The 27,838-nt window shown below is 43.9% G+C and overlaps 1 protein-coding gene across 7 annotated transcripts in view; it reads left to right on the forward strand.

The window, feature by feature from the left end:
• ARMC2 (armadillo repeat containing 2) overlaps positions 1 to 27,838 on the forward strand; it is a 125,564-nt gene that overhangs the window by 88,098 nt on the left and 9,628 nt on the right. For all 7 annotated transcript variants that reach the window (XM_024249093.3, XM_054557968.2, XM_054557966.2 and 4 more), the window contains 4 exons: positions 16,095 to 16,413; positions 25,096 to 25,218; positions 25,539 to 25,652; positions 27,684 to 27,816. In XM_024249093.3, coding sequence (XP_024104861.3) covers positions 16,095 to 16,413; positions 25,096 to 25,218; positions 25,539 to 25,652; positions 27,684 to 27,816 — 689 coding nt within the window. The remainder of the gene's footprint in view (positions 1 to 16,094; positions 16,414 to 25,095; positions 25,219 to 25,538; positions 25,653 to 27,683; positions 27,817 to 27,838) is intronic.

Raw genomic sequence — 27,838 nt, forward strand, 5'->3', positions numbered from 1 at the left:
CATTCATTTAATTCTTCAATGAGTCTTTACACTAATGTATTTGTGTAAGCCCATGTTGAATGTCTTTATGTTTTGAATGTATGGGTTTCTATAAGAAACTTCCATTAAATGTATAATGGGCTGCCCTGGGAGGCAGTAAGTTACCTATAGGAGTTGAAGGAGTTGTTTGAGTCAGAAATGAAATGTTGATGTTCTAGGAAGTTTCCTGGTGTAGGAAGGAAGGTGGTAGATTATAACAATATTTTTCCTCCCAGTGATCTGTAGACAACCTACATGGGAGTCACCTTGGGGTGGGGGTGAAAGTATAACTCCACCCCAAGGGTTATTTCCGTAATGGTTATTTCTTCCAGGTTTCATTCCAGGCTACTGAGTCAGATGGGTAGGGTAGGACCTACCTAGCCATCTGCATTTTAACAAGAACCACAGGGACTTCTGATGCAAATTAAGGTTTGCAGTTCCCCTGCACTGGATATTCCCTGAAGATTCTTCTAGCCCTTAAGTTCTCTAATTCTTTGACCCCACTGTTATATTTAAAAGGTAACATTCCCAGGTAAAGTGTTTAAATGAAATAATTTAGTTTTAATGAATCAAGGCAAAAATGTATATAGTTGTTTAAAAAAGGAAGAACTCACAAATGATTTCTCATTAATCAAATCATAATACTTCATACAGACATTAATTTTTTTTTTTTTTTTTGAGATGAAGTCTCACTCTGTTACCCAGGCTGGAGTGCAGTGGCGAGATCTTGGCTCACTGCCAGCTCCACCTCTTGAGTTCATGCCATTCTGCCCCCTCAGCCTCCCGAGTAGCTGGGACTACAGGCGCCTTCCACCACGCCCGGCTAATTTTGTTTTTGTATTTTTAGTAGAGGTGAGGTTTCACCGTGTTAGCCAGGATGGTCTCGATCTCCTGACCTCATGATCCGCCCGCCTCGGCCTCCCAAAGTGCTAGGATTATAGGCGTGAGCCACTGCACCCGGCCACAGGCATTAATTTTTATTATAAGTTTTTAAATATTCGTTAAAGCAAAGTCTACTTTTATTCACATTCATAAATTATTAAAGTGACATCAACTTAGTGAGATATTTTGTCCATGAATACAATAAGTATTCATTTTAAATGTGGTAAATTTTCAACATCCTATAGTAAGTTTTACCAGTTTATGGACCAAATAACTTATGTATATACTAACAATATTTTAATCTAAAGCTTTGTGTTTGTTTTGTTAACCATATTAAGACCACCTCAAAACATAATCTCTGTTTGTTACTGACTAGCATTGAACTTATTTTTACCCAGCCAAAGACTTCTGCTGAGAATTATTAAATTTGTCAGGTTTTACCCCAGCTTTAGCCTCCCAAGTAGGGATTACAGGCATGTGCCACCACACCTGGCTAATTTTTGTTGGGTTTTTTTTGGTAGAGACAGGGTTTTTCCATGTGCTGGGATTACAGGTGTGAGCCACTGTGCCCTGCCCAAAATAATTCTTTTACATGTTATACTCAAAAGAGATCTATTTATATATTTTATTTTATAATTTAATGTTATGAATTTTAATTATAATTTTATTTTCCCATTACTACCTTTTTTTTTTTTTGCTTTGGTGCTTTGATCTTGGGTGATTTAGATGTGTTTAATTAGAGAAGATTTATTTGCCTTGCCATTAGAATTTTCAAATATGGACAAAAGAAAATACTTCTGTTTAACAGTTTGATTTCAAGTTATGTTATAATCTATAATTTTTTTAAGGAAGAAAATTCATTAATTGAGTACTCACAAATAGTGCTGTTGTGTTCTAGCATTACTAATAGATACTTTTTGTTTCTCTGATTGGAGCTTAGATGATGGCCATATGGAATAAACCAACAAAAATCCTGGTATCTCACCAATGTGAGAGACTAGAGATATCAGTATGGCTAAGAGTATGCTTTTTCTAGTTTGAGTAAGTAAATGTCCTAAAGTTTTTTTGTTTTTTGTTTTTGTTTTTTAAAATAAAGATGGGGTCTCACTATGTTGCCCAGGCTGGCCTGGAACTCTTGGGCTCAAGCAATCCTACCACTTCAGCCTCCCAAAGTGCTGGGATTACAGATGTGAGCCACTGCACTCAGCCTGAATGTCCTAAAGTTTAAATTGGCATAAAATTTTAGTATACTTTTCACTAAACTACTTTTCACATTAGACCAATGGTTATCTGAAAAGCAAAACTTATGTTTAGGAAACCACATTTTTCTCTATTGATACATATTACAATTTTATGTTCCTATTGATGTGGTTTGGATTTTTGTCCCAGCCTAAATCTCATGTTGAATTGTAATCCCCTGGATTGGAGGTGGGGCCTGCTGGGAGGTGATTGGATCATGGGCGGAGTTCTCATGGATGGGTTAGCACCATCCTCCTGGTGCTGTTCTCGTGATAGTGAGTGAGTGAGTGAGTTTTCGTGAGATCTGGTTGTTTAAAAGTGTGTAGCACCTCGCCTTGCTCTCTCTCTTCCTCCTGCTCCGGCATGTAAGATGTGCTTGTTTCTCTTTCACCTTCCGCCATGATTGAAAGTTTCCTGAGGCCTCCCCAGAAGCTGAGCAGATGCCAGCAGCATGCTTCCTGTACAGCCTACGGAACCATGAGCCAATTCAATCTCTTTTCTTGATAAATTATCTAATCTCAAGTATTTATTTGTAGCAATGCAAGAACAGACTAAAACACCTATTAAAATTATTTTAATTTCCAAAGAGGAATAAAGAGCACCTCGTAAACCATGTACAGTAACATGCTTATTCAGAACCATCAAAGAAATGCATGTTATCACTTTAATCACTAGACTAATCATTGTGGCAAAAATCATATTCAAGTATATTGCATGTTTCTCTTCCTTCTTAGAAGATATTAAAACTAACTTAACCTCTTGATACCAAAGGTCATTGTTATAAGCATTAATTATTGCTCTAGAGACTGTCCCACATGGGAAGCCTGAGTCTGTTGATGAGGTTCTTTAAATGTCTGCATCTTCTTTGTAGATTTTCTCTCTCTTCTTTTTCTATTGGTTGCTACCTCCACCTTTGGTAATCTTTACCTGCTTTTTTGCAATTATTTGTTTGCAATTAGCAAGGGAACCTCATAACCAAGCTTATTGAAATTAGCCTGTAGTCCCAGCTACTCAGGAGGCTGAGGCAGGAGAATCACCTGAACCTGGGAGGCGGAGGCTGCAGTGAGCCGAGATCGTGCCACTGCACTCCAGCCTGGGCGACAGAGGAAGACTCTATCTCAAAAAAAAAAAAAAAAAGTAACACTGAAGCGGCATCATTGTCTGGGGTAACACCCGAGGTTCACTGCTTCATGCCAAGGAAATCAAGGACACGGACACACGTGGAGTGAGGTTAATTTCGGAGGTTTAATAGGCAAAAGAGAGGGGAGAACAGCTCTCTCTCCTGCGCGTGAGAGAGGCACCCGAGTGGGACTTCTGGCCCGTGCACAGGGTTTTGTAGACAGGCTTGAGGAGGCAATGTCTGATCTACAGAGGGCCCAAAGATTGGTTGGACCAGGTGTGATGTTTACATAGCACGCAGGGAAGCTGGCCACCCCACCCTAATCTTATTATTATACAAATGGGGTTTTTGCTTGGCTGGCACCATGTTACCTGCTCTTTACTGTACATGTGGCTGGCAAAGAGAAGGGAAGATGGAGCTGCCGTAGTGGACATGCCTAGTCCCAGGTACCCTTTTTCCTGTTGGCACAGCTGGCAGCATTTACCCGTGCAAGCTTCTAGCTTGCCTTTCTATGTCTGCAGCTTGAGTTTACAGGCTGCTTTTTATTAGAAAAGAAATTATTTGGGGGCTGCTTTTCATTAAAAGGAAAACCTTACCGAGGACCTCCTTACCCTCACTATCTGCCTAAATAATTTCTTTTTAACTCCAGTATCAACACATAAGCCAGGCATGGTGGTGTGAGCCTCTAGTGAAACCAGTTGTCCAGCTTGGGCAACAAGGTGAAATCCTATCTTAGAGAGAGAGAGAAGACTGGCAACATAGACCTCATCTCTATAAACAAAAAATTAGCTGTGCGTGGTGGCACATGCCTGTAGTCCCAGCTGCTTGGAATGCTAAGGCGGGAGGATTGCTTGAGCCCAGGTTGCAGTGAGCCATTGATCACTAGCTAGCTAGACAGACAGACAGACAGACAGATATTTTAGACTAAAAACTCTAAAATAAAATTGAATATGAACAGACTTAATGAGAAGAGCCTAAGGGGCTCTGATGAAATTTCTCTGTGACTTCTCCTCTTCAAAGCCAATTCCATATTTCAAGTTGTAGCTCTCTTGTCTGCTCCTCTGTGAGGCCTCCCAAGCAAGACCAGTCAATTTCTCCCTCATCAGTGCAACATTTTTAAGACTTTAACATAGCTGGTACCCCCAGCTAGTACACTCAGAGCTAAGAACACAAGAAGTAGGTGTATGGCCTTAACCACTTCACTATTATTTAGAAAAACTATACAAATCTTAGAGATAAGGTGTGGAATAGGCGGAGGCATGTCCTGACAAAGGCATGCCAGGGCATTGTTTAATGACCCAATCAGGATTAATTCTCTAGGCCAATGTATTAGTGTTTGAACTTGCTGTTTACTATTCGGTTAGATCCCAGACACAATAAAGTTACACATTGATTTGTAGGTTTCAGTCTAGTAGACAGGATCACCTCAAAAGTTATGGTTTTATTAGTTTGTAGGCATTTGTCAGGTTTGTATATAACCCAGAAATTTTAAGTGCTTGTAAATTCCCAGTTCTTCAATTGTGCTTGGAACAAAGTTTACCATGGTATGGGCCCCCTCATTAATGAGTTAAATACTTTTTAAGTGTGTTCATTTTATGAGCCCATGAGAGTCATGTTTTTAACTTTTAAAAAATTATACTTTGACTCGATACTTTCAGTTATAATAAAGATTTAAATGTTGTAGTTTTGAGTCATTACTTTGATTTTTTTCTTGTAAGAAAAATACATAATTTATATTTTCCTCAAAACCAAAATATTTTAGAAGAGCAGGGAAAGAGTTTAGGCTACAAGGAAGTAGTTGTGTGTCCCAACTACTTCCTAAAATCATTAACCAGAAGTTCCCATAAGTCTTCATAAGCATTTCTTTAGTGGTTCTCCAAATGGTTATCATTATGCAGCTGCCCTACCCACTACTGCGAGTTCCTAAACAACACAGGCTTTGTCCTGATAGACTGAGATGATGCTTGGCAAAGTAAGCTCATAAGTGCTGGAAGAAAGAATTTTGAGTGTGTGAAATGCTTTGGCACCTGTAAGGTGTTAAAAAATATTTTTTCTAATACTGGAGTGCTTCTTCCTTAAATATGTACTTTCTTCTTCCTAGTTTGGAGGAGGAAATAATAAGAATTTTTTTCCCACAACTTTCACATGGGTGGGCTGCCATAAACAGCAAAACAGAATTCCTTCAGACCAGTATGGCATCTTAGTTTCATGTTTCCCGTGGCCCAGGTGGCCGATCAAATATGATTTGTTTTTCCTCTAAATGTTCTGATGTGAGTGTATTGATCTGCAGTGGTTAGACACTTTGCCGCACCTGGGATTTACTTGAAAGTTGAGGCTTAGAACTGATTGTGGAGACGTGAATCAGCCTTCCAGCAACTTACTTAAACAGAATTATTACTTCCTATAATTATTTTTTTTTCAGCTCTAGGAAACATCCCTGCAAGACTAACTTGGGTTGTAGAGAAATGCTTTGGAAGCTTTGTAATCTCTTAATATACATAGCCATTGCCAAGTGATTAGGCAATCAGAAAGAGTCAGTAGACCTTCCCTGTTTTTGTTCTGGAGGTTAGTATTGCTTCTGTCTTGAAAGCCTGAGGACTACATTTAGAATCAGCATAGGTTTCATTTTTCTAAGACGCACTTTTAAATCAAATCATGTGTATGGCTAATCGCGTTTTCAAAAAACATAGAAACAGAAATCTAAAATGAACAAGAAAGAAAAGAAAAAAACCCTTTATAGTGATAAATGAAATGTCACCTACACTTGCCTCTTGAACTGATCTTATCAGCGGATGGGGAGCTTCACAGGAAGCTGCCGGTCGCTGCTGCCGTCCACAGAGGGGGAAATCCTGTTTTGAACCAGGTAGCACCAGGGCCGGTTGCTGTTGGAAGAAGTAGAATATTTCCTCCCCATCTGCTGTTGTTTTCCATTAAAGGGGAAAAAATTAGAATTACATGAGAAGATACCAAAAGTCACAAAATTTTCCATTATTTTTACATTATTTTTCTCTTGTCAAGGTAAAGTCTGATTTCAACATGTGAGAAGTCTGAATATACTTTATATATTCGAGTATATAAAGTCTGAATCAAGTCCGTCGACAGGAGGGGTTGTGGAGTGGTTTCACTTTTCTATACACCTGTGCTGTGAGGGTTATTGATGAGGAATAAGGATTTATATTTACAAGAATTCATATTATTTTTTAAAAAGCATTATTATAAAGACAAATAATGGGTATTCAAGTGGTGAGATTTCTAATTTTTTCTTGATTTAAATCAGAGTGGCTCCCCAACTTCGCTTATCATCAGATTTGCCTGGGGAGCTTTAAAAATACAGGTGCTCAGCTGGGCACAGGTGGCTCAGATTGGCCTGTAATCCCAGTGCTTTGTGGCAGATGGATCGTCTGAAGCCAGGAGTTCGAGACCAGACTGGGCAACATGGTAAAACTCTGTCTCTACAACAACAACAATAAAAAAAAAAAAAACCGCAAAAATTAGCTGGGTTTGGTGGCCCATGCCTGTAATCCCAGCTACTTGGGAGGATGAGGCAGGAGAATCACTTGAGCCTGAGAGATGGAGGTTGCAGTGAGCTGAGATCGAGCCACTGCACTCCAGCCTGGTTACACGGTGAAACCCTGTCTCAAAAAAACAAAACAAGACAAAACAAAAGGAACCCTTAAGGCTATTTTCCACTTAAAATTTGAGTTGAATTAAAATTTTTTTTTAATTAAAAAATAGAAATACAGGTGCTCAGGCCCCACCCAGAGAGATTCTGATTCAGGTCTGGGATGGGGCCCAAGAACCTATTTTTAAGAGACTTCTCAAGTGACTCAAATGAACAGCAGGTTTTGAGACCCTATGGTATAAGTTATTAAGGTGGTTCTTTAAAACCATTCTCTTCAGTATTGACAGCAGAGGGGTTCCCATAAAACCTCAAAAGATTTTAAAGTGATTAATCAAATCAGCCACACAGGGTCAGTCTTTCTCTACAGGAGCATAGCTGACAGTGATTCTTCCTGACAAAGTAGGAACCAAGTTGACAAGACCCACCAGGTGCTAATGTAGGCTTCCCAGTAAGTGGTAAGAACCACTGGCCCTTTGCCTTTTGCACAGGCAGCTGAGGAATGATTTCTTAGCTGGAGAACACAGGATGGTACATTAGTCTTTTCCACAAATTTTCGCTGCCAGACTTGTGTCAAAATAAGTCCTGGGACCAAATCTAGTTTGAAGAAGGTGCCCATCACACTGATGAGGCTTCAAGCACTGGCCAGAGTGGCTCCCTCAGGAGAGATGAGCACAGGCTGTACTCCTCAGGACCCTTAGAGCCGCCTGTCCAAGGGAGGGAGCCTTCAGTTCAGTTGGCTAGACAAGCCGCGAGTTGCTGATTCATTTGTTAGTGAAACAAGCACCAAATTTCATCTTTAAAATAATTCCTGCAGATGTCATGTTTTGAGACAGTTCAGTATATACCCATATCTAAATGTTGTAGTTTGCAACAGTTAAATTGAGAGTGATGAGTTCACTTAGAATATGGTCCGCTTTACACCCCCTCTGTTTGCATAATGGCCCTCAGTGAAGTGGGCCTCCGTTTCCATCTGTATGTGATGGTTGTGTGCATGGCCTGGGTTTCTGGCTCACCAACAGTCTCAACAAAAAGGCAGCTACTCCTCCCAGCTCCCATAAATGACTTCCGCAGGGAGAGCAAGGGAAACTTCTTTGGCTCATATCTGTGTGGTTAATTTGTCCAAGATCCATGATGCAACTAGTAACTCCAGTTCCCACACACACAAAAACTGAGATGAAACAGCCTCTCGGTCGGCTTAATGCCGTATGAAAGCTAAACTTTAGAGTTAGGTAAAATATCTATTAAAAATGCTGGCCAAAATTCAATTAAATGACAAATCTCATTTAAGAAATGTGCACATATTGTCTGCTTTATGGTGTAAACTGCATTTGGTACAAAACAAATGTGCAAGCAGATGGGCTTAATAACGAAGGAGGGAGTGGGGTTGCTATCAGCCTTTGGGAGGCAGAGCCTGCCTCAGGAGGCGCCTCTGACGTCAGTGTTGCTACATTTAGCATCTCAGGAAAATACGTTTGGGTTTGTTTTTTGGAAGAACATGAAGGGATTTTCCCCATTTCTTCTGTAAATATCTACTGGGCAAGAGATCTGGTAAAATGCCTCAAATAAGACTTTCAAAAGACTGGCAATATTTTGCAAAGGTCATGATCAAAAAGAACAACCTTTGCCTACATTCCTATCACATATGTCCATTGACCGACTGTCTATTTAACTCTCTCCACGTTTAGATATGGTTAATTTCTTGTTTCTTTTACCACAGAGCTTCCAGATGCAGCAGGACTGTCGTCAGAGCCTTTGCAAACCCTGGGAACTGCCAGGCTCATTCTTGGTTGTGCTGCTTTTAAAGTCCCACCTCTTTCATTCTGTTTAGACTTCTATAGGCATAAGCTGCTGTCTTCAGCCATGTATGCACAGTGAACACTGATTTGGAATGCTTAGCCATTGTGGTATCAGAAATGAGAGCTGGAATGTCTGAACAGTGTGGGCTGAAAGCAAAACCACCTCCATTTTTCTAGCTGTTCATCTTGAATGTGACCACAGCCTTTCAGCATTCCAGAGAGAGGTGCCTTCTCTTCCCCTCCATCCTCTTTGGGCCATCGAGGATTGGTTAGGAAGGTGCCTCCACCCCTTCCCCTGGTGCCTTTGTAGGGCAACTTGGCTCCCAGCTTGCCCTCTGCCTCCTCCCTGACAGGAGCACGCCCTATGGCTGTCTTCCCAGCCCCTCTGCAGGCACATTCCCAGTGGGTGCTGAGAGCATTTGGCCGAGCTTGCTCCTTTTTTCAGCCTTGGCCTTGGTCCGCGCCCCTGACCGGGCAGGCCGTACAATACGCCCTTAGCTTGTTCATTCTTTCCAGCTCCTGCCGGCTTTGCCCTTGTGGAACTGGCTCTTACCCCGCTCAGCACGGAACCCAAATGCCTGATTTATGTCTGCTGACTTGAGAAAGAACTTAGCACAGTGAAATTCTAGCATTGGCCTGGTACTTTTGAGTGACATTCAGAGGCATATCGTGGGTGCTCAATAAATGATTGCTGATAGAACAGATAGATGGATGGAGGAATCAAGTGTAATCTCTTCTGGTTTTAAAATGATTTTCTACTTAGATTCTTGGCTTTGAGTCTCCAACATTTCAGATTCTTCGATTTTATATAGTTAAACACGTAGGCAAACTCTTGACCCACTTTCAGTGCCCTATGGTCAGTTAGCATTTTTGCAGTAGTGCACAGTCTGTCTTCCAGTTTGCTAAAATTTATCTGTTCTTCAAGCCACCTGCAAGCTCAATTAATGTTTGGGTTTTGTTTGAGGGTGGGAAGTTGGATAAACAAAGCAAATTGTAAATCCTGATTCAGTTCTCAGGCACGAGAAGTTTGTAACCATATTTTAAACAGGGCATTTTGATTAATTTTCTGGTTAATAGAGGGTTCAGATTTTAAGTATATTTACATCCCCTTCCATTTCAACCCATTCTTACAAATCTTTCTAAAATGTGTTCCTTTACTTAGTGGAAGCAGTTCCCTCCTAAGTGGAGTCTGCTGAACATAGTTTATTCTTTTTGTGACAGCTTGATATTGTTTCTTCCCCACAGTCAACATTATGCACATGAGTTATTTTAAGGTACGGGAGGAAGGGTGTGGGAGTCGGGGAGGAATGTGTTCACTGTGGCTGGCCGTGGGCAGAGAGTAATGTGAGGTAGCAAAGAAGTGGTTGCACGGGGCCAGATGATGCATTAGATGCTGGCTTTGACATTCATTTAATAGGCAATAGATGTTTTTGAGCAAAGGGAAGAGCTGTGCTTTAAGAAGTGGTGTTAGGGTTGATGGCAGAGGGAGGAGCCTGGAAAGGGCCTCTGACAACAGTCTACAAGCAGATTAGCCCAGGTCGGCCTGGGCAGGAGGGAGCTGGGGAACATTTTGAGATGACAGAGTCGAGGAGACTTGGTGACTGCTTGGTGAGGGGGTGAGATAGAGAGGAATCAGAGATGCTGGGGCTGGGGGACTGGGAAGATGATGATAATCAGCAATGAGGAGTTGGGCTGAAGGTGGGTTTGGAAACCATCTGTGTGTACAGAGATGATTGTTCAAGTCCTGCCTCTTCTCTTCACCAGTGTTTGACTTTGGGCTTACTTAATGAGTCTCCTGAAACCTCAGTTTCAACATCTCTAAGTAGGGGTAAAAATGTCTTTCATTGGCTTTAGGCCAATGTCTCTCCCATGGAAAGTAACATGCAACAGCTGCTGCCAATGCTGCCACCATTGGAAGTCGACATAGACCATCCTGGTGAGCAGTGCCCTGTTCCTGGTTTTATTCCAGTTAAAGTAATTTCATTCACAGGCTCGTGGGGCCCATTCAGATTGAGTAACTTGCTTGCTCATTGGGGCACAACATCTGCGAAACTAATGACAATATCCCTCAGGCTCTAACTGGAAAGCTCTGTTGAGGTCAGTCTTCTTCCTCTAGGTGTACCTGTTTGTCTAAGCTCTGGTTGGCCGTAGCTGTTGCTAGGCTGATTCTGTTTTAAGCAAAATTAGAAAGTCGATATGAACTGGTTATACTAGACTGCCTTCTTTAGGAAAAAAAAAGCTCTCTCTTGATTCATCTTCATTTTGCTATTTCAAAATCACATAGTTATGATATGAATATGCAACATTGTGTTAAATTTAATAAAAATGCTGTAAAAGTGGAGTGTTAATTTATAGATGACTCTCAGATATTGTCTAAGAATAAAGGAGAGAATCTGTGCCTCAAAGGAGAGCTGCATATTGATGAAATCGTTTCCTGCTGTGGAACTGGTGCTCTCTCTAAATAGATGATTTTGGCCTTGGTTTAATTTTTACAAATCTTTATAGAATATTAAGTAATATTTTATAGACTTGAGATGGCTTGGGCTGTGGAACAGTAGATAATCTCTCCATGATCCTGCCCAACGCAGACCTTGGTTCAGTAGCGAGGACCTTGGAGTGCACAGTTTGGGAGCAGAGGCCACCCATGGTGAGGAGAGGGGCCCTGGAAAGCTGTCGTGCTCAACCTTCTTCACTATTCCAAATGAGTCAAGACAAGCCCTGGCATGGAGATAAGAAAACACTACCTCTGCTGACCTCCTGTGAGACGGCTTCTATTTTGGCCCCTTCCATGCTCCCTAGGTCCATGTAGAATATGTTTAAGAAAGGAGGAGAAAAAAAGAAAAGAAAAAGTGCCTTAGCCAACCCTGAAAAACAGGACAAAAACAGTAAGCAGAGATAGCAGTTGCTGGAAATTTGGTGCTGCAGACGGCACAATCTGCCATCCCATTTGTTGATCTCGCATGCCATGCTTCAGTTGGCACCGTGGCTGCCAGGAACCACCCCCTCCTTTTCCATCTGAAGCAGGAAAAGCAGTATTATAACAGTGTTAACTCTTCCTGCCCTACAGCCTAGAGCTTCTTCTTCTGCACTGGAGGCTTAATAATCTCGGCCACGTTAGGACCTACAGAGATGACAGAATCGAAGAATTTTAGAAGAGGAAGGGGCCTGAGGGAATTTTTAGAAAAAGAAAAGCAGCACTTAGTCTTCCCAGATTAGACTGCATGTGACAGTGGGGAGAGGTCATTTGAATTTTGAAGAATGATGACCACTAAGGAAATCTGTTTTTTACCAGGATCTGATCTAAATCGTGGCAAATCAACACTGATAGCTGGTGGCGGGACAGGGCTAGAGAAGCCTACTGAGCTGGACTAAGAGAAAAGCAAGACCAGGTAGATGGAGGTGAAACGGCAAGGCCTAGGAAGAAAAAAAACAATCCAGCACCCTTAGAAGATGCCATGACATTTTAGGAGGTAAATTGTTTAGTCCTGGTAACAATTTAGGGTACAAGATGCAACTATTAATTAAATTACTTAAGCAGTCACTTAAAATCACTCATAATGCCTTTCCTGTCTTGTTTAACGTGCTTTTATGGAAATGAGAGAAGAGAGCCCAATTCCAGGAACATGGTGAAGTCCAAAACTTATTAACATCACTGTTATCAAATGTACGAGGGAGATGGCGGTTTAGATTGTGAAAGATACTGTGAATAGCTTTGTTCAGATTAAAGAAATGGAAGTTATCATTTTTAGTGAATTGGTTAATTTGTATATATAAATGCTTAGGACAATGCCTGGCACATCATGAGTACTAATAAGAACTATGTATTAGTTGCTGCTACTACTGTGCTGCTATTGTTATTAATTATTAGGATTTTCAGAACTAGAACTCATATAGTCTTTCAGCAGAAAACATGTATCAAAGTTCACACAAAAATTCTGTTTATAGTCCTCAGCTTAGAAAATATCAGATGAAGTTCTTCTTTAAGATGCTTAATTCTTGGAAATACCCTCTGTCCTGGTTGGAAAACTGATTTTCTGCTTCTCTGTTGGGTCTGATCAGGGTGGAGGAGAAGCTACCAACTCAGAGCCCAGGGCAGGGCCTTTGCCACCAGGCATTACTTGAAGTAACCCTCTGTTTTATGTGAAGTGGGATTCAAGTATTATAATCAAATTGTGTGTGCTTGTTTTAGACTTAAGGCCCATAAATGTCAGCTTCTTTAGGGAACAGTCAGGTAATTGAAGAATGAGAAGATGACCCCTGGCCCAGGAAGGAGATAGTCCCAGATACTCTCTCAAACTAATCCTCTTCAAACTAAAAACAGGCCGGGCACAGTGGCTCACGCCTGTAATTCCAGCACTTTGGGAGGCCGAGGTGGATGGATCACTTGAGGTCAGGAGTTTGAGACCAGCCTAGCCAACATGGTGAAACCGCGTCTCTTCTAAAAGTACAAAAATTAGCCAAGTTTGGTGGTGCACGCCTGTAATCCCAGCTACTTGGGAGGCTGAGACAGAAGAATCACTTGAACACAGGATGCGGAGGTTGCTGTGAACTGAGATTGCACCACTACACTCCAGCCTGGGCGACAAAGCAACACTCTGTCTCAAAAAAAAAACTTAAAACAGAACCATTTGACCCAGAAATCCCATTATTGGGTATATACCCAAAGGAATATAAATAAATCATTCTATCATAAAGACACTTGCATACATTTGTTGATTGTAGCACTATTCACAATAGCAAAGACATGGAATCAACGTAAATGTCTATCAATGGTGGATTGGATAAAGACCATGTAGTACATATACAACATGGAATACCATGCAGCCATAAAAAAGAATGAGATCATGTCCTTTGCAGAAACATGGATAGAGCAGGAGGCCATTATCCTTAGCAAACTAATGCAAAACAGAAAACCAAATACCACAAGCTCTCACTTATAAGTGGGAGCTAAACGATGAGAACTCATGGACACAAAGAAGGGAACAACAGACACTGGGGCCTACTTGAGGGTAGAGGGTGGGAGAAGGAAGAGGATCAGGAAAAATAACTCTTGGATAGTAAGCTTAGTACCTGGGTGACAAAATAATCTGCATACCAAAGCCCCATGACCCAAGATTACCCACGTAACAAACCTGCTCATGTACCCCTGAGCCTAAAAAGTTAAAAAAAAAAGAGAGACTTGTCTTCTGCTGCCTGCCCAACCCCATGCTCCCCTCTGCATATCTCTGCATCTCACAGCTTCCAAGGTTGAACTCAGATTCTTTCATGATAACTCTGCTGAACCTGACACTGTTCCCAGAGCATCCTCTTTTCAAAACTCTTGTAAGACTACTAGGCCTGCGCCACCAAGTTTATTGCTATTAGTTAGCATTTTATTGATAGGACATGAAAAGAGTTCACAGCAATGCCCGAATCATTGCTCAATACAATTTGTGCTTTGCCTGTTGTATCTCGTGTAATCTCACAGTACAAATTGTGTCTCCATTTTGCAAGTAAGTTAATGGATGTACAGAGAGGCCAAGCATCTGTGTGAGTCCAGCCTGCCTGGCTGTGACCTGGGACTCATAATCCCCTTTCACGTCTCGCTTCTTCCTTTGCCGTTTTAGTCTTTGCTGTTTCCCCACATATGTTAGCCTTGTTTTCTCAGTAGGTGAGAAGCTCTTCATAGCACTGACTTTCAGACTTGGTTATGTGTGTGTATTCCTAGGCCCCTGGCATTAAGAACTTACCTGAGGACTAACATTCTATTTTCTGGGGTGGAGTGAGGAGCAGCGTCTCCTAATTGGACGACCACTATGGTTGGTTGAATGCTGTGAGTTGAAATGTCTCCGAAAATGAACTCTGTCCTGGACCATCTCCAGTTTCTGCTATAGCATTAGCCGCCGTCCTTCCTTAATGTTTGGCAAATGGTTTCCGGTTGTGCAAGCAGCAGCCTCGATTCTTCTCTGCCAGTGACTGTCAGGGAAAACTTTTGGATTTTTTAGCAAGAACAAGCAGGAACAAGTTGGTATTGGCAGAGAAGGCCTAGGTAAATCCAAAAGTTGTACTTTGCCCCCCAGTCCTCCCCAGTTTCCTGGCCACACCCGACACCCCGCACGGGGACCCTGGTGTCACACCTGGACATGTGCTCCTCGATGAAAACGTGCCCAGCCCTTGGCCCTTTGTCCCCTTTTCTTAAGGCTACTGCTAACTACCGATCTGAGCAACAAAGTCACGTTTATGGTCGTCCCTTCTGGTGACATATTTGCATTTTAAAAGGAGATAATTCTTTAACTGTTCTGCAAGAAGGCAAAGGAGGAGAAAAAGTACGCAACACCTTGTGTGGGAGGCAAATGTTGGTGTAGAAAGGACACTAGAGTCTGGGTAACCCTGGAATCAAATCCTGACCTTACCCTTCACCAGCCATGTGACCTGGGCGGCTTCTCCAGGCACTAGTTTCTTGTCTATAAAATGGCATAGTACCTGGCACTGTATATAGAGATATAGATATAATACCATCCAGGCCAGTTGTAGCCCTCCAATGAGTATTCCTTTAAAATCTCTTCCTCCCAGGTCACCTCCATTGACACCCACGGGGAAGGCTGATCTGGACTCATATCTGGACATTGTTGTCAAACTAAAAACAGTGATTTTTGTATCTTGTTTAGTTTTAAAATGTTCCCAGCTTAGCGTTTGTAAAAACATTTTAAAATTGTGAAATATAGCCTATATACAGAAAAGTGCATAAAACGGGCATGCACAATTTAGCAAGTAATTATAAAGGTGTCACTCATGTAACCACCACCCTGGGCAAGAATTGATAGGTACTGCCTTAAAGTAGTGTAGCTACGCAACACAGCGCTTCTCCATGGGGGGAAGTTTTGGTTGTCACATCTGGAGAGGTATTGTCATCTAGTGGGTGGAGGCCAGGGATGCTGCTAAACACTCTACAATGCACAGGACACCTCCCCACAACAAAGAATTACCCAGTCCCAAGTGTCAATCCTGCCCAAATTCAAAAACACCATGCTTCAGCAGGAGACAAAATTTTAAGGAAAGATTTGGAATTTCAAGAAACCGGCTATTGTCAAAACTTAGATTTACATGACTCATTTTTAGTAATGCTGTCCCACTCAACTAATTGTTCTCTGAAGGAGATAGAGAAAGGCCAGCCAGAATTTCAGATGAAGGATCTGAAGGTAATAGACGTTGCTGATCACGTCAATCAGTTTGTATTCTTTCATTGCTGCCAAGTGCTTTTAATCTCCTCTGTCACTTTGCACTGATCTTGGGAATCAAATACCGTACAAGTGAGTCAAAGCCAGGCGTGTTCCATTTTACTATTAATGCAATAGTGAATAAATTAAATACTGTCTTCCTCCCCACGATGTGTTCCAGCCCCCTTTGCACTTTTGACTGTGTCTTTCGTTTATTGCAGGATTTAGTCGTCCGTGTTGTTTTTATTCTTGGCAACCTGACGGCAAAAAGTAACCAGGCTCGTGAACAATTTTCCAAAGAGAAAGGGAGCATCCAAACTCTGCTGTCCTTATTCCAGACGTTCCATCAGCTGGATCTGCATTCTCAGAAGCCGATGGGCCAACGAGGCGAGCAGCACAGGGCGCAGAGGCTGCCATCAGAGGCAGAGGACGTGCTCATCAAGCTGACTCGCGTGCTGGCCAACATTGCCATCCACCCGGGTGTGGGCCCGGTGCTGGCCGCCAACCCGGGGATAGTGGGCCTGCTCCTGACCACGCTGGGTGAGAACCGCGGCCCACTGGCTGCAGCAGGCACAACCGACTTTCCCGTGGCCCAAAGACAGTTCTGTGTCTGGGGTGTGATGAGAATTTTATTAGCACAAGTGTCTCCCTATGAAAAAGTCTTAGCTGTATGAAGGAAATTCCCTCTTCTGTTCAGAACTGTCTTAAAAGTAATCCAGATTTTTAGAAAAGGAAAACATAGTAATATAGATTATTACTAAAACCCACCAAATCGTACACTTTAAAAGGGTGAATTTTATGGTTTGTGAATTACATTGCAATTTTTTAAAATTATACTCAGCAAATGAAGAAAACTTGGCTAAACTAACCACAAAGAGTTTAAAATTCCAAATATTTGAGTTTAAAATCCCAAATCCCAAATATTGTGGGCAATCCACATGATTAAAATTAATTCCTTTTTTTTCCTCTTCAGGTTCTTACATTATTTGTAATTACAGTCCCCAGTCATTCAAGTCCTATTCATTCCCCTTGTATTAGCTCAGATTGCCATAACAAAATACCACAGATTGGGCAACTTTGTCAGAAATTTATTTCTTATGCTTCTGGAGGCTGAGAAATTCAAGGTCAAGGTGCCAGACTGTTCAGCTCCTGGTGAGGGCTCTTCCTCCTGGCCTGCAGACAGCCACCTACTCACTGTGTGCTCACATGGCTATTCCTTGGTGCAAGCACTTGTGAGGTAGGGGACAGTCTCTCTCTCCGCCTCCTCTTTTTATAAAGTCACCAATCCTATCATATTAGGACCCTACCCTTATGGGCTCTGTAACCTGCTATATCTCTTCAAAGTCTTATCTCCAAATACAAGCATATTGGGAGTAGGGCTTCAACATATGAATTTTGTTGGGCACACAATTCAGTCCATGGCAACCCCTATACTTTTTAGGTCTGTCATCTCCCACAAGCACTTCTGCCTGCTAGTGTGTAGGGAAATTAACTGCAACCCAAGGTAATCAATCTTGCCACTATTAGCTGGGCCTGGTGGCTCAGGCCTGTAATCCCAGCACTTTGAGAGGCTGAGGTGGGTGGATCACAAGGTCAGGAGTTTAAGACCAGCCTGGCCAACATGGTGAAACCCCTTTCTCGACTAAAATACGAAAATTAGCCAGGCATGGTAGCGTTCACCTATAATCCCAGCTACTCGGGAGGCTGAGGCAGGAGAATCGCTTGAGCTCAGGAGACGGAGGGCTGCAGTGGGCCGAGATTGTGCCACTGCATTCCAGCCTAGGTGACACAGTGAGACTCTGTCTCCAAAAAAAAAATTAGCTACTACTAACCACACTTGTGAAAAGTGTTGTTGTTTCGGAAGGAAGCTTAATGCCGGACACAAATGATGTTTTGGAGGATCAATCTGTGAACTCCCTGCCCTCCCTCGCCCCCAATAGTCAACTCAAGAGCCGTTTCCTGAGCTCCTTCTGGGTAATCAGTTCTGTGCTATACATTCAGTTTCGTTTATTCTGCTCAGGCTGCCATAACAAAGTCCCATAAACTGGGGAGCTTCAACAACAGACATGTATTTTCTCACAGTTCTGGAAACTGGAAGTCTGAGACCGAGATGCCAGCAGGGTCAGGGTCTGGTGCAGGCTCCCCTTCCCGGCCTGTGGTTGATTGCCCTCTCACTGCATCCTCATGTGCTGAAGAGAGCACACTCTGGGGTCCCTTCTACTTCTTGTAAGGGTACCAGCTCCACCGGATGAGGGCCCCACCCTTCTGACCTCATTTAACCTTTATCACTTCCCCACAGGACCTAGCTCCAAATACAGTCACATTGAGGGGATAGGGCTTTTACATGTGCATTCTGGGGGATACCAACATTCAGTTTAGAACAAGGTTTTAAAAATGGAGGCTGGTATATGCTTTCAAGGAATTCGGCCTATATGGTGGAGGGACATTGAGTGCACAGGCAAGAACCCCAGTTTCTGAGAAGGGCAGAAGCTAGGCGCACACAGCTAAGGGACAGGTGACAGAGCCCGGCTGTGGGCATGTGAGTGACAAGGCCGTGCTTCACTATGGAGCTTTACGGTTGAAAACACGTTTTCATATCTGTTACCTCACAACAATGTCAGGGCATGTTTTTGTTATTTTCATCATTTCGCAGATGAGGAAACGGGCTCAGTGAGATAGAGTGACTTTCACAGGTCACAAAGTTAGCAAGTGGCAAAGTCACCGGGCCCCTGACCTGTGCTTGCCCGTACTCCACATCACGTGTCACCTGTCTTGAGAAAGGACTCTTCACTTCTGACTGGGATCTGCACCATGACTTACCACTTCCGTGGTAAATAACTCAAAAATCTCTGTGTTTAGGCTTGAACTCTTTTCCAAGCTGCTGACTGCACATTAAGCCGCGTGGAAGAATATGCACCTAGCTGTGAGAGAAATTCAGTTTCTATTCCAACCTCAAAACGTTCAGCATTTGCTCTGTAGCATGCCCATGTCTGCTGAAGCTCTTTCCCCTTCTTAAGATCCACTCACCTCACTGAGCAGGGCTTCTCAGCCCAGGACCAGGGATGGGACTGCTGCAGAATCAGCTGTGGGACTCATTAAAATACCCTTTTTGGTTTCTGGCCCCTGCCCAGAAACTGCCTCTATAAAATGCCATTAGAGTCTTGAAATCTGCCTTTTAATGCCTCCTTTGCCCCCCAGGTGAGTCTTTTGCCCATTAAGTGTTGTTGAGACCCAGTGCTTCAGGGAACCATGTTAGCTTTTCTGGCTCCTCAGGATCCAGCAGAAGCCTGAAACCCACTGGGTGAGTTCTCATCTGTTGCAGAATTAATCCCTTTACCTGACTGTGGCTGCCTGGGAAGGGCCTGAGGACCAGACCTCAAACACCTGGACTGGCACATGGCTGTGAACGGCCAAGGAGTAGAGTTAGGCATGATTCATTTTCCCACAATTGTTAATATTCACATATAAAGTGAAAAAACTCCTCATCTTATAAATATTTTATGAGCTTAGAAATTACATTTCTACCTATAAAGGAAGAGTGAATAACTTGCTTTTGACTCAAAAGAAAGTGATGCTTTGGGGTAGGAGAAAGAGGCAAGAGGCTGGGCATGGTGGCTCATGCCTATAATCCCAGCACTTTGGGAAGCCAAGGCAGGCAGATTGCTTGAGGCCAGGGATTCCAGACCAGACTGGGCAACATGGCAAAACCCTGTCTCTATTAAAAAAAAAAAAAAAAATTAGTTGAGTGTGGTGGCACACACCTGTGATCTCAGCTACTCAGGAGGCTGAGGTGGGAGAATTACCTGAGCCCAGGAAGTCAAGGCTGCAATGAGCCATGATTACACTGCTGCACTCCGGCCTGGGCAACAGAGTGAGACCCTGTCTCCAAGAAAAAGTCCGGGCGCAGTGGCTCCCACCTGTCATCCCAGCACTTTGGGAGGCTGAGGCGGGAAGATCACAAGGTCAGGAGTTCGAGATCAGCCTCGCCAACATAGTGAAACCCTGTCTCTACTAAAAATATAAAAAAATTAGCCGGGCGTGGTGGCGGGTGCCTGTAATCCCAGCTACTTGGGAGGCTGAGGCAAGGAGAATCGTTTGAACCTGGGAGGCAGAGATAGCAATGAGCTGAGATCGTGCCACCGCACTCCAGCCCAGGTGACAGTGCGAGACTCCACCTTAAAAAAAAAAAAAAAAAAAAGGTTGGTAGTGGTGGCTCATACCTGTAATCCCAGCACTTTGGGAGGCTGAGGCAGGCAGATCAGTTGAGGCCAGGACTTCAAGACCAGCCTGGCCAACATGGCAAAACCCCATCTCTACTAAAAATACAAACATTAGCCAGGCATGGTGGCATGCGCCTGTAGTCCTAGCTACTCAGGAGGCTGAGGCAGGAGGATCTCTTGAACCCAGGAGGTGGAGGTTGAAGTTAGCCAAGATCGTACTGTTGCACTCCAGCATGGACGACAGAGTGAGACTCTCTCTCTAAAGCTCCCTGGCTGCTCCTGATACAGGTGGTCAAGGGCCTCCCTGTGAGAAATGTTTTAGTCTCTGTATTAGAGCCTGGTACCATATGAGGTTGAGCAGAAGTGAAGAAACTCTGCTCTCCTGTGATGGGTCAGGCCTCTTGCCTACTATGCCTTAGGCAGTTGTTTGGGCAAGCAGGTGATCCCTTCTCTATTCTCTCCTGAAAGATTTTTATCTCCAAATAAAAGTTTATAGAAGGGCAAAAGTCACCCCTGACAGGGGGTCATCCCCCTCCACCTTCCCCTTACACAGCTCGACTCCTCGGTGAGTTTCTAAGCCCTGCTAAGCTCTTTATACACTGGTCTCTGTGGATTTCTTACCTGTTTTGTCTGTGTCCGTGTGGAGTGGTGATCACATTCCAGGAAAGGCCTCCTGCCCCCTCTGACAGGCCTGGCAGCTTAGAGCAACACAGGGCCAGTGCTGGGCTGTGACTGTGACTATAGAAAGGGCCTGCCCGTGGTTTGGTTGTGCCCACTGAAGTCAGAGTTGCTGCTGTCGTGTTTACCCTCAGAGCTGAGCACTCCTCCAAGCCTGATGGCTCTTGTGGCATGGCCCCCTTCCCTAGTCCATGGGAAAGGCATCCCTTGGGCTCTTTTCTTCCTACCTCCCTCTAGCCCTGCACCCTTCACCAGAAGTTGCTTGTACCCCAGGACTTGCCTAGAGAGGTCAGCCTCATTGCAGAGGGTCTTTTAAAAATCAATAATGTTTCTAGTAAGAACTGACCCTCTCCGTATGCCACCAGACTCGGAGATTTGCTGACTTAGTGGCAAGTCCAAATTCCAGATTGTCTTATATCCATGAGTGAATTATAGAGGGTAGGATGGTTCTGTCATGCTTTTTTGGAAGCAGTCTATTGCCCCAACTAGCTCCAATGGGAACTCAGCAACCCTGAGTCCTTGGCTTCAGCAGCGTTCTGTGGAAAGAGTAGGATAGTAGGGGTCAAATAGACCTGGATTTAGATGTGTGCTCTGTGAAGTGAGGTGAGGTATTGAACTTCTCTAAACCTCAGTGTTCTCATCTGACCCATAAATTCATCTATGAAGTCCTAACCCCCATGTGATGGGGCCTTTGGGAGATAATTAGGTTTAGATAAGGGCATGATGTGGGGACCTCATGCTGGAGTTAGGGCCCTTATAAGAACAGACACCAGAGCCTGACCGTGCAGCCACCCTGATCTTGGACTTCCAGCCTCCGTAACTGTGAGAAAATAAATTTCCGTTGGTTCAAGCCACCCAATTTATGGTATTTTATTATGACAGGCCAAGGTGACTGAGACAGATGCACCTTTCGAGAATTAATTATTGTGGGTGTGAATTCTTGTAAATGCATGTAAAACTTATTAGCTGACTTTTGAGCGTTCATGCATGTAAAGTGCCTAGTGCTGTTTATGATAAATGCTTAGGAGCTGTGAGTACCTACCCTCTAGTTCCAGATACCAGACACCATTCCTGCTGCCCAAACGTGTGGTCCTTCGGGAGGTCAGACACATAAGAGCTACCCTGCATTTTCTGGACAAGCTAACGAATTCTCCTACCAAGGCAAGAGAAATAAAACAGATCCCCAAACACTGCCCAAGACCTAGTGTCATCAGTCTGGGGCTGGAGGAAACCAGGGCTGTAGGCCCTTTGCCCAAGAGTTAGACATTCACCTGAGCCGCTCCCCATGAGCTGTCATTCTGGATGGCCCATCTGTTCATGTAATAAGCACTTACTTAGCACACACTATGTGCCATGCACTCATTTAAGCCCTTGAATGCATTTAAACTTTGTAACAACTCTATAATGTAGGTGCAATGATCATGCTTACTTTACAGTCAAGGAAACTGAGGCCCAGGGAGATTAAATAACTTGAGTAAGGTCACATGGCCAGTGAGTGGAAGCACAGGGTTCTGGCTCCACAGTCATGGCCAAAGCAAGAGGGAATAATTTTGGAGGTCCTGTGTCCCTTCTTTTACCATAACTAGGATATTTCCTTACAGTAGAATCCCTATTGATAACCAAAATAATTCAGTTCCTTATTCCCTTTTTATGTACTTAAACTAAAAAACAGGAAGTCAGGTCTTTATTTATTCTTTCTTTTTCCAAGTATCCATTAAGTGTCTACCAGGTACTGGGCCTATGCTGGCTGCTGTAGCGGGAGGGGCCACTGGTGGAAGGAACAGTGTATGTCTTCTGCAGCCTACAAATGACTGAGCTTTCCTTTCAACATAGTAATTTATAAAAAAGCTGTTCTCTTTAATGAACAGGAAAAGATGGCCAAAGGGGGCGATACTTAAGTCAGAGAATTTAAGAACAAGCACAGTCCTCTTCCTCAGCTCATAGCCCCCCTGCTTGTTCCCTGAGGAAAAACTTCGGTTTCATACAGGAAATAAAAGGCACTTCCTATTCAGTAATGGGAAGTGGGCAAGTCATGAGCAAAGCTGTGTGCAGGTGCTGAGTGGCCTCCCTCACAGGCTGGGACGGGGCCTCCGGAGCAGATGAGACCAGGTGGAGAAGGACTGGGGGCTCTCCCAACGCTGGGTGGACTTGTGCAGGAGGTAGGGGAGGCGGTGGCCTGTTCAAGCTGCAGTCACTGGCTCAGTGTTGCCGGGCTCGTGATTCTTTCTCTGATTGCCCAGCTCTTTTTTTTTTATTTATTTATTTTTATTTTTATTTTTGAGATGGGGTCTCCCTCTGTCACCCAGACTGGAGTGCAGTGGTGCAATCTTGGCTCACTGCAACCTCTGCCTCCCGGGTTCAAGCGATTCTTCTGCCTCAGCCTCCCAGGTAGCTGGGATTGCAGGCTTGCGTCATCACGCCTGGCTAATTTTTGTATTTTTAGTGGAGATGGGGTTTCACCATGTTGGCAGGCTGGTCTCATACTCCTGACCTCAAGTGATCAGCCTGCCTTGGCTTCCCAAAGTGCTGGGATTACAAGTGCGTGCCACCACGCCCAGCTAATTTTTTGTATTTTTTGTAAAGACAGAGTTTCGCTGTATTGCCCAGGCCAGTCTGATTGCCCAACTCTTAGATCCAACTGCTTACCCCTCCTCTCCTGGGGGTGCTTCAGAAGCACCTCAGCATATCTGAAGCTGAATTCATGACCTGTCCCTGAACTTGGCCCTTTTCCTGTGCCCTTTATTCAAGCAATGTGGTCAACATCTACCCAGTTACGTGCGCCGGTGGGGGCACCCCGGGTGATTCCTCTCCCTCACACCCCCGTCCAGTCTCTGCCAAGCACAGTCTCCACTCCGCCACATCTCTGCCACCACCCGTGTCCACGCTATGCTGAGGTCACTGGGACCACTCCCAGCTGCAGCCCTGCCTCTTCTCATCCCCACACAGTGGCCAGAAACGTCAAGAGATGAGTCTGGAGACTGAGTGGGAGGCAGGGACAAAAACCACTAAGGGCCTTATGTGCTAAGCTAGAGGATCAATTATTCTTTTTTTTTTTTTTTTTTATACTTTAAGTTTTAGGGTACATGTGCACAATGTGCAGGTTAGTTACATATGTATACATGTGCCATGCTGGTGTGCGGCACCCATTAACTCGCCATTTAGCATTAGGTATATCTCCTAATGCTATCCCTCCCCACTCCCGAGGATCAATTATTCTTGCATCCAGCACTCACTATGTGCCAGGCACTGTTCTAGAAGCTGGGAATGCAGCCATGAATAAAACAGACACATCCCTAGGCCTCAGGAAGCTGACATTTTAGGGCTGAAAGACAAACATTAAACACATATATAACAATATAACATCAGGTGGTCATATGTGCTATGGAGAAAATTAAAGCAGGGTAAGAAAAAAGACAATAGGTGCTATTTTAAATAGGGAGGTTACGGAAAGTATGTCCAACAAGGCGGCATGTAAGCAACTGCTGGGAGGACGTAAGGAGTGAGCCAAGTGGCTAACTGGGAGGAGAGTATGTTCCAGAAGAAAGTTCAGCAGTGCACAGGTTCTCAGGCAGGGGCATGCTGGCATATTCCAAGAGGCCAGGAGGCTGGTGTGGTTGGCCTTGGGGGTCTGGGAGTAGGATGAGCAAATGAGGCCAGAGAGATAAGGCCTGGAGCTGCCAGGTAGGTCTTGTGGACCAGACGACGCGGTCTATTCATGGGTTATGAGGTGGGTGGTGTTATCTGACTTGCTTTTAAAGGATAACTGTGTTGAGAATAGATTTAGGGAGGCAAAAGTGGAAGAAGAGAAGCCAGCAAGTGCTGAGAGATGAACTAGGCGGGTGGTAGAGGAGGCCAGAGGTGTCTTCTAGAGTTCATAGTCACAGATGGATCATGACCCCAGGGCCGTTCTGTTGGGAGGCGGTGTGGGAAGGAGGGCACAGCTCCAAGGAGGAGCCCCTGGGAGAGCCTGAAGACCCGGAAAACAGGCAGGATTAGAGATGGCTCCGCTCAGTGCTGTGTTGGCCCCTTTGCTTTACTTCAGACACAGGTCCCAGATCAGCTGGACTTTTCCAGACCTCCTGGCTGCAAGGATTGAGTTGACAGTGTCCTCTCTGCTCTGGCCAGGAGCAGGCCCTTGCATTTGGGGCATTTCTGTGCAGGAGGAGTCGGGGGAAATCAAGTGGTAAAGGTGCCTCTCCAGGGCCTTTGTGGGGACCCTGCGTGATAGCAGCCGGCTCCTGGCCCTGCTGTTGCTGTAGTTGCAATGTAGTTGGTTCTACTCCTGCAATGGGTCTTTGACTCCCTTATCCTCACTTCATTTCAGAATACAAGTCACTTGATGATTGTGAGGAGCTGGTGATCAATGCTACAGCGACAATCAACAATTTATCTTACTACCAAGTGAAGAATTCCATAATTCAAGACAAAAAGCTATATATTGCTGAATGTAAGGTTCAGAGTTGGATTTGGATAAATGAGTGCTCATTTGAAGTTTCGATTTTATTAACTAAACACAGAGCAGGAGACATTACTATCTTCTGCCTTCTGGTACAAAAATGTCTTAGAGCCTGATGATTCTAAGAAATTAGAATATGGGGAAACTAGAAATGGGAAAAATTAGTTTCTTAGTTCTTGCTAAAGTCCCTTATAGTTTGTATTTTATTATCATTTGAAAATTATCAGTATTAAGTATGATGTTGATTTCCATTAACCTTTAAGTTAAAAACTTAAATTCACTGATTTAATTTCTGTGGTCGCCAAATCCAGTGCTCTTAAAGCTTCTTGTCAGTAATAACATGGATGGAATCCTGGAGGCTCTGCGTGTTTTTGGAAATCTCTCCCAGGACCGTGATGTCTGCGATTTCATTGTGCAGAACAATGGTGAGTTAATGACACTAGAATTCATAAACATTCACTTTTTGCCAACAATCAGCTGAGTGGTTTTGCAGCTTGAATCATTACAGTGTTATGCTTGTTTCTGCTTTGAGATTTGTAAAGCTCCGTGTTTAAGGCTCCTGGCTCAGGATGCCAAGGTGGACCTAGGCAGTGTTCCCCTCTGCCTTGTGAGTGGCTTTCTGTGCTCCAAGATGGGGTGTGTGTATGTCTAACAGAAACAGTGAATCTTGAGTAATCACTTCTGTCTGGGGGCATATTCTTAAGAAGACATTCTCTTTTATGTACTGGAATGTCTATTACATCTTGCTTATAATAGCAAAAAGTAGAAACAACTTAAATGTCCCTCAACAGAGAAGAGGACAAATTCATTATGGTATATTCATGCAATAAAATGTTCTCTAGCATTTAAAAGCAATAGGAGGATATATACAGAGGAATGCCACGAATATAAGTTTTAAAACATACAAAACTACCTTTTGCTTCTGCATTGGTATTGCTTCTGCACAGGTATTCACGTAGTGATGCTATACAGTATAAATAGTAATTGGAAATAGTAAACTCCAACTTAAGACAGAGTTCAGGCTGGGTACAGTGGTTCAAGCCTGTAATACCAGCACTTTGGGAGGCTAAGGTGGGAGGATTGCTTGAGGGCACGAGTTTGAGATCAACCTGGGTAACACAGTGAGACCCTGTCTCTACAAAAATTTAAAATTAGCCAGACGTGGTGTTGGCACAAGTCCCAGCTACTTGGGAGGCTGAGGCAGGAGGATCACTTGAGCCCAGAAGTTTGAGGCTACAGTGAGCCATGATTGTGCCACTGCCCTCCAGGCTGGGAGACAGAGCGAGACCCTATCTCTAAAAAATAAAAAAAATTAAAAAATTAAAAAAGGACAGCGTTCACCTTTGGAAGGAAAGGGATGTCCAAAGATTATAATTGGACCTATAATGTTATTTATTATCAAATAAGAATTGTTTATATTTATTATGTACAACATGTTGTTTGGAATGTAATGTTTTATTTCTTAAACTGAGTGACAAGTACTCACATGTTTATACCCTTTGTATGTCTCAAATATTAGTATACTTTGACTCTCTGTATGTCTCAAATATTTCATGTAACAATAATTTTAAAAACATAACTCTCCATGTTCGTAATGGAAAGTTTCAATAATACAGACACAAAAAGCAGCAGCAGCAAACCATGCCCCATCCTTTCACTACCTGCAGATAACTGCACATTTTGCTGGGCACTATTTAGCCTCTTAAGAGCACATATGTATGTGATGTTGCCTCTGCCAAGCTCACTGCCCAACCCAGTTAACAGGGCCGGGGCTAGAACAGGGCAGCCCCTCTCAGGTGCACGTACTGTGGGAGGAGGCAGAAGGCACACTTCACTCACTCTTCCCCAACCCTTTGCTCAGCGTCTGCTGAGGGATGAGAAAACAGGACAAACGGTTCCCAGTTCCATTTCCTAGGAGTAAGGGAAAATGATTCTCCTGAGGCAGGAGCCTGTCCTGCCTTGAGATGTCCCGACACTGGAAGGCCTGCCTTGCCCCAGGTTGGTTTTCAACAGTCTGAGTCTTACACGTGGCCCTGGGAGACTTCAGGAATGATCCCACCAGGAGCCAACTCCCCTCTCCAGGACTGTGTATTTAAAGACATTTGCTGCTGGAGGTTCAGGAACACCCGTGAGAACAACTGGAAGTTAGATGAGTGTCACCTGTGCTCCCTCCTTTCCACCAGCTGGGACTCTTTCACTGCCGTGGGGAAGCAGCTGCTGCCTGGGTCAGGTTTTGCAGTATCTGGGGTTTGGGGAAGCCGACTCTGGGAGTGGTGGGTATTGGGGAAGCCACTGCTGCGTGATGGATAAAGCCTTAGGAAGAATGAGTTAAGTCCCTTAACAGGGGTTCTGGGTTTGCAAGCCACTCCCCGTTTCCCCTATACCATCTGTTAAAACAACAGACAGCTGGGAACCCTGAACTTTTACTGGTCTGCATTTGCTCTCTTCCCTCGTAGTCCACAGGTTCATGATGGCGCTGCTGGATGCTCAGCATCAGGATATCTGCTTTTCTGCCTGTGGTGTTCTCCTCAATCTCACTGTGGATAAAGACAAGCGTGTCATCCTGAAAGAAGGAGGTGGCATTAAAAAGTAAGTTTCAAGGCGTAGAGTA

Source organism: Pongo abelii, chromosome 5 (assembly GCF_028885655.2).
Source record: "Pongo abelii isolate AG06213 chromosome 5, NHGRI_mPonAbe1-v2.0_pri, whole genome shotgun sequence".
NCBI lineage: Eukaryota > Metazoa > Chordata > Mammalia > Primates > Hominidae > Pongo > Pongo abelii.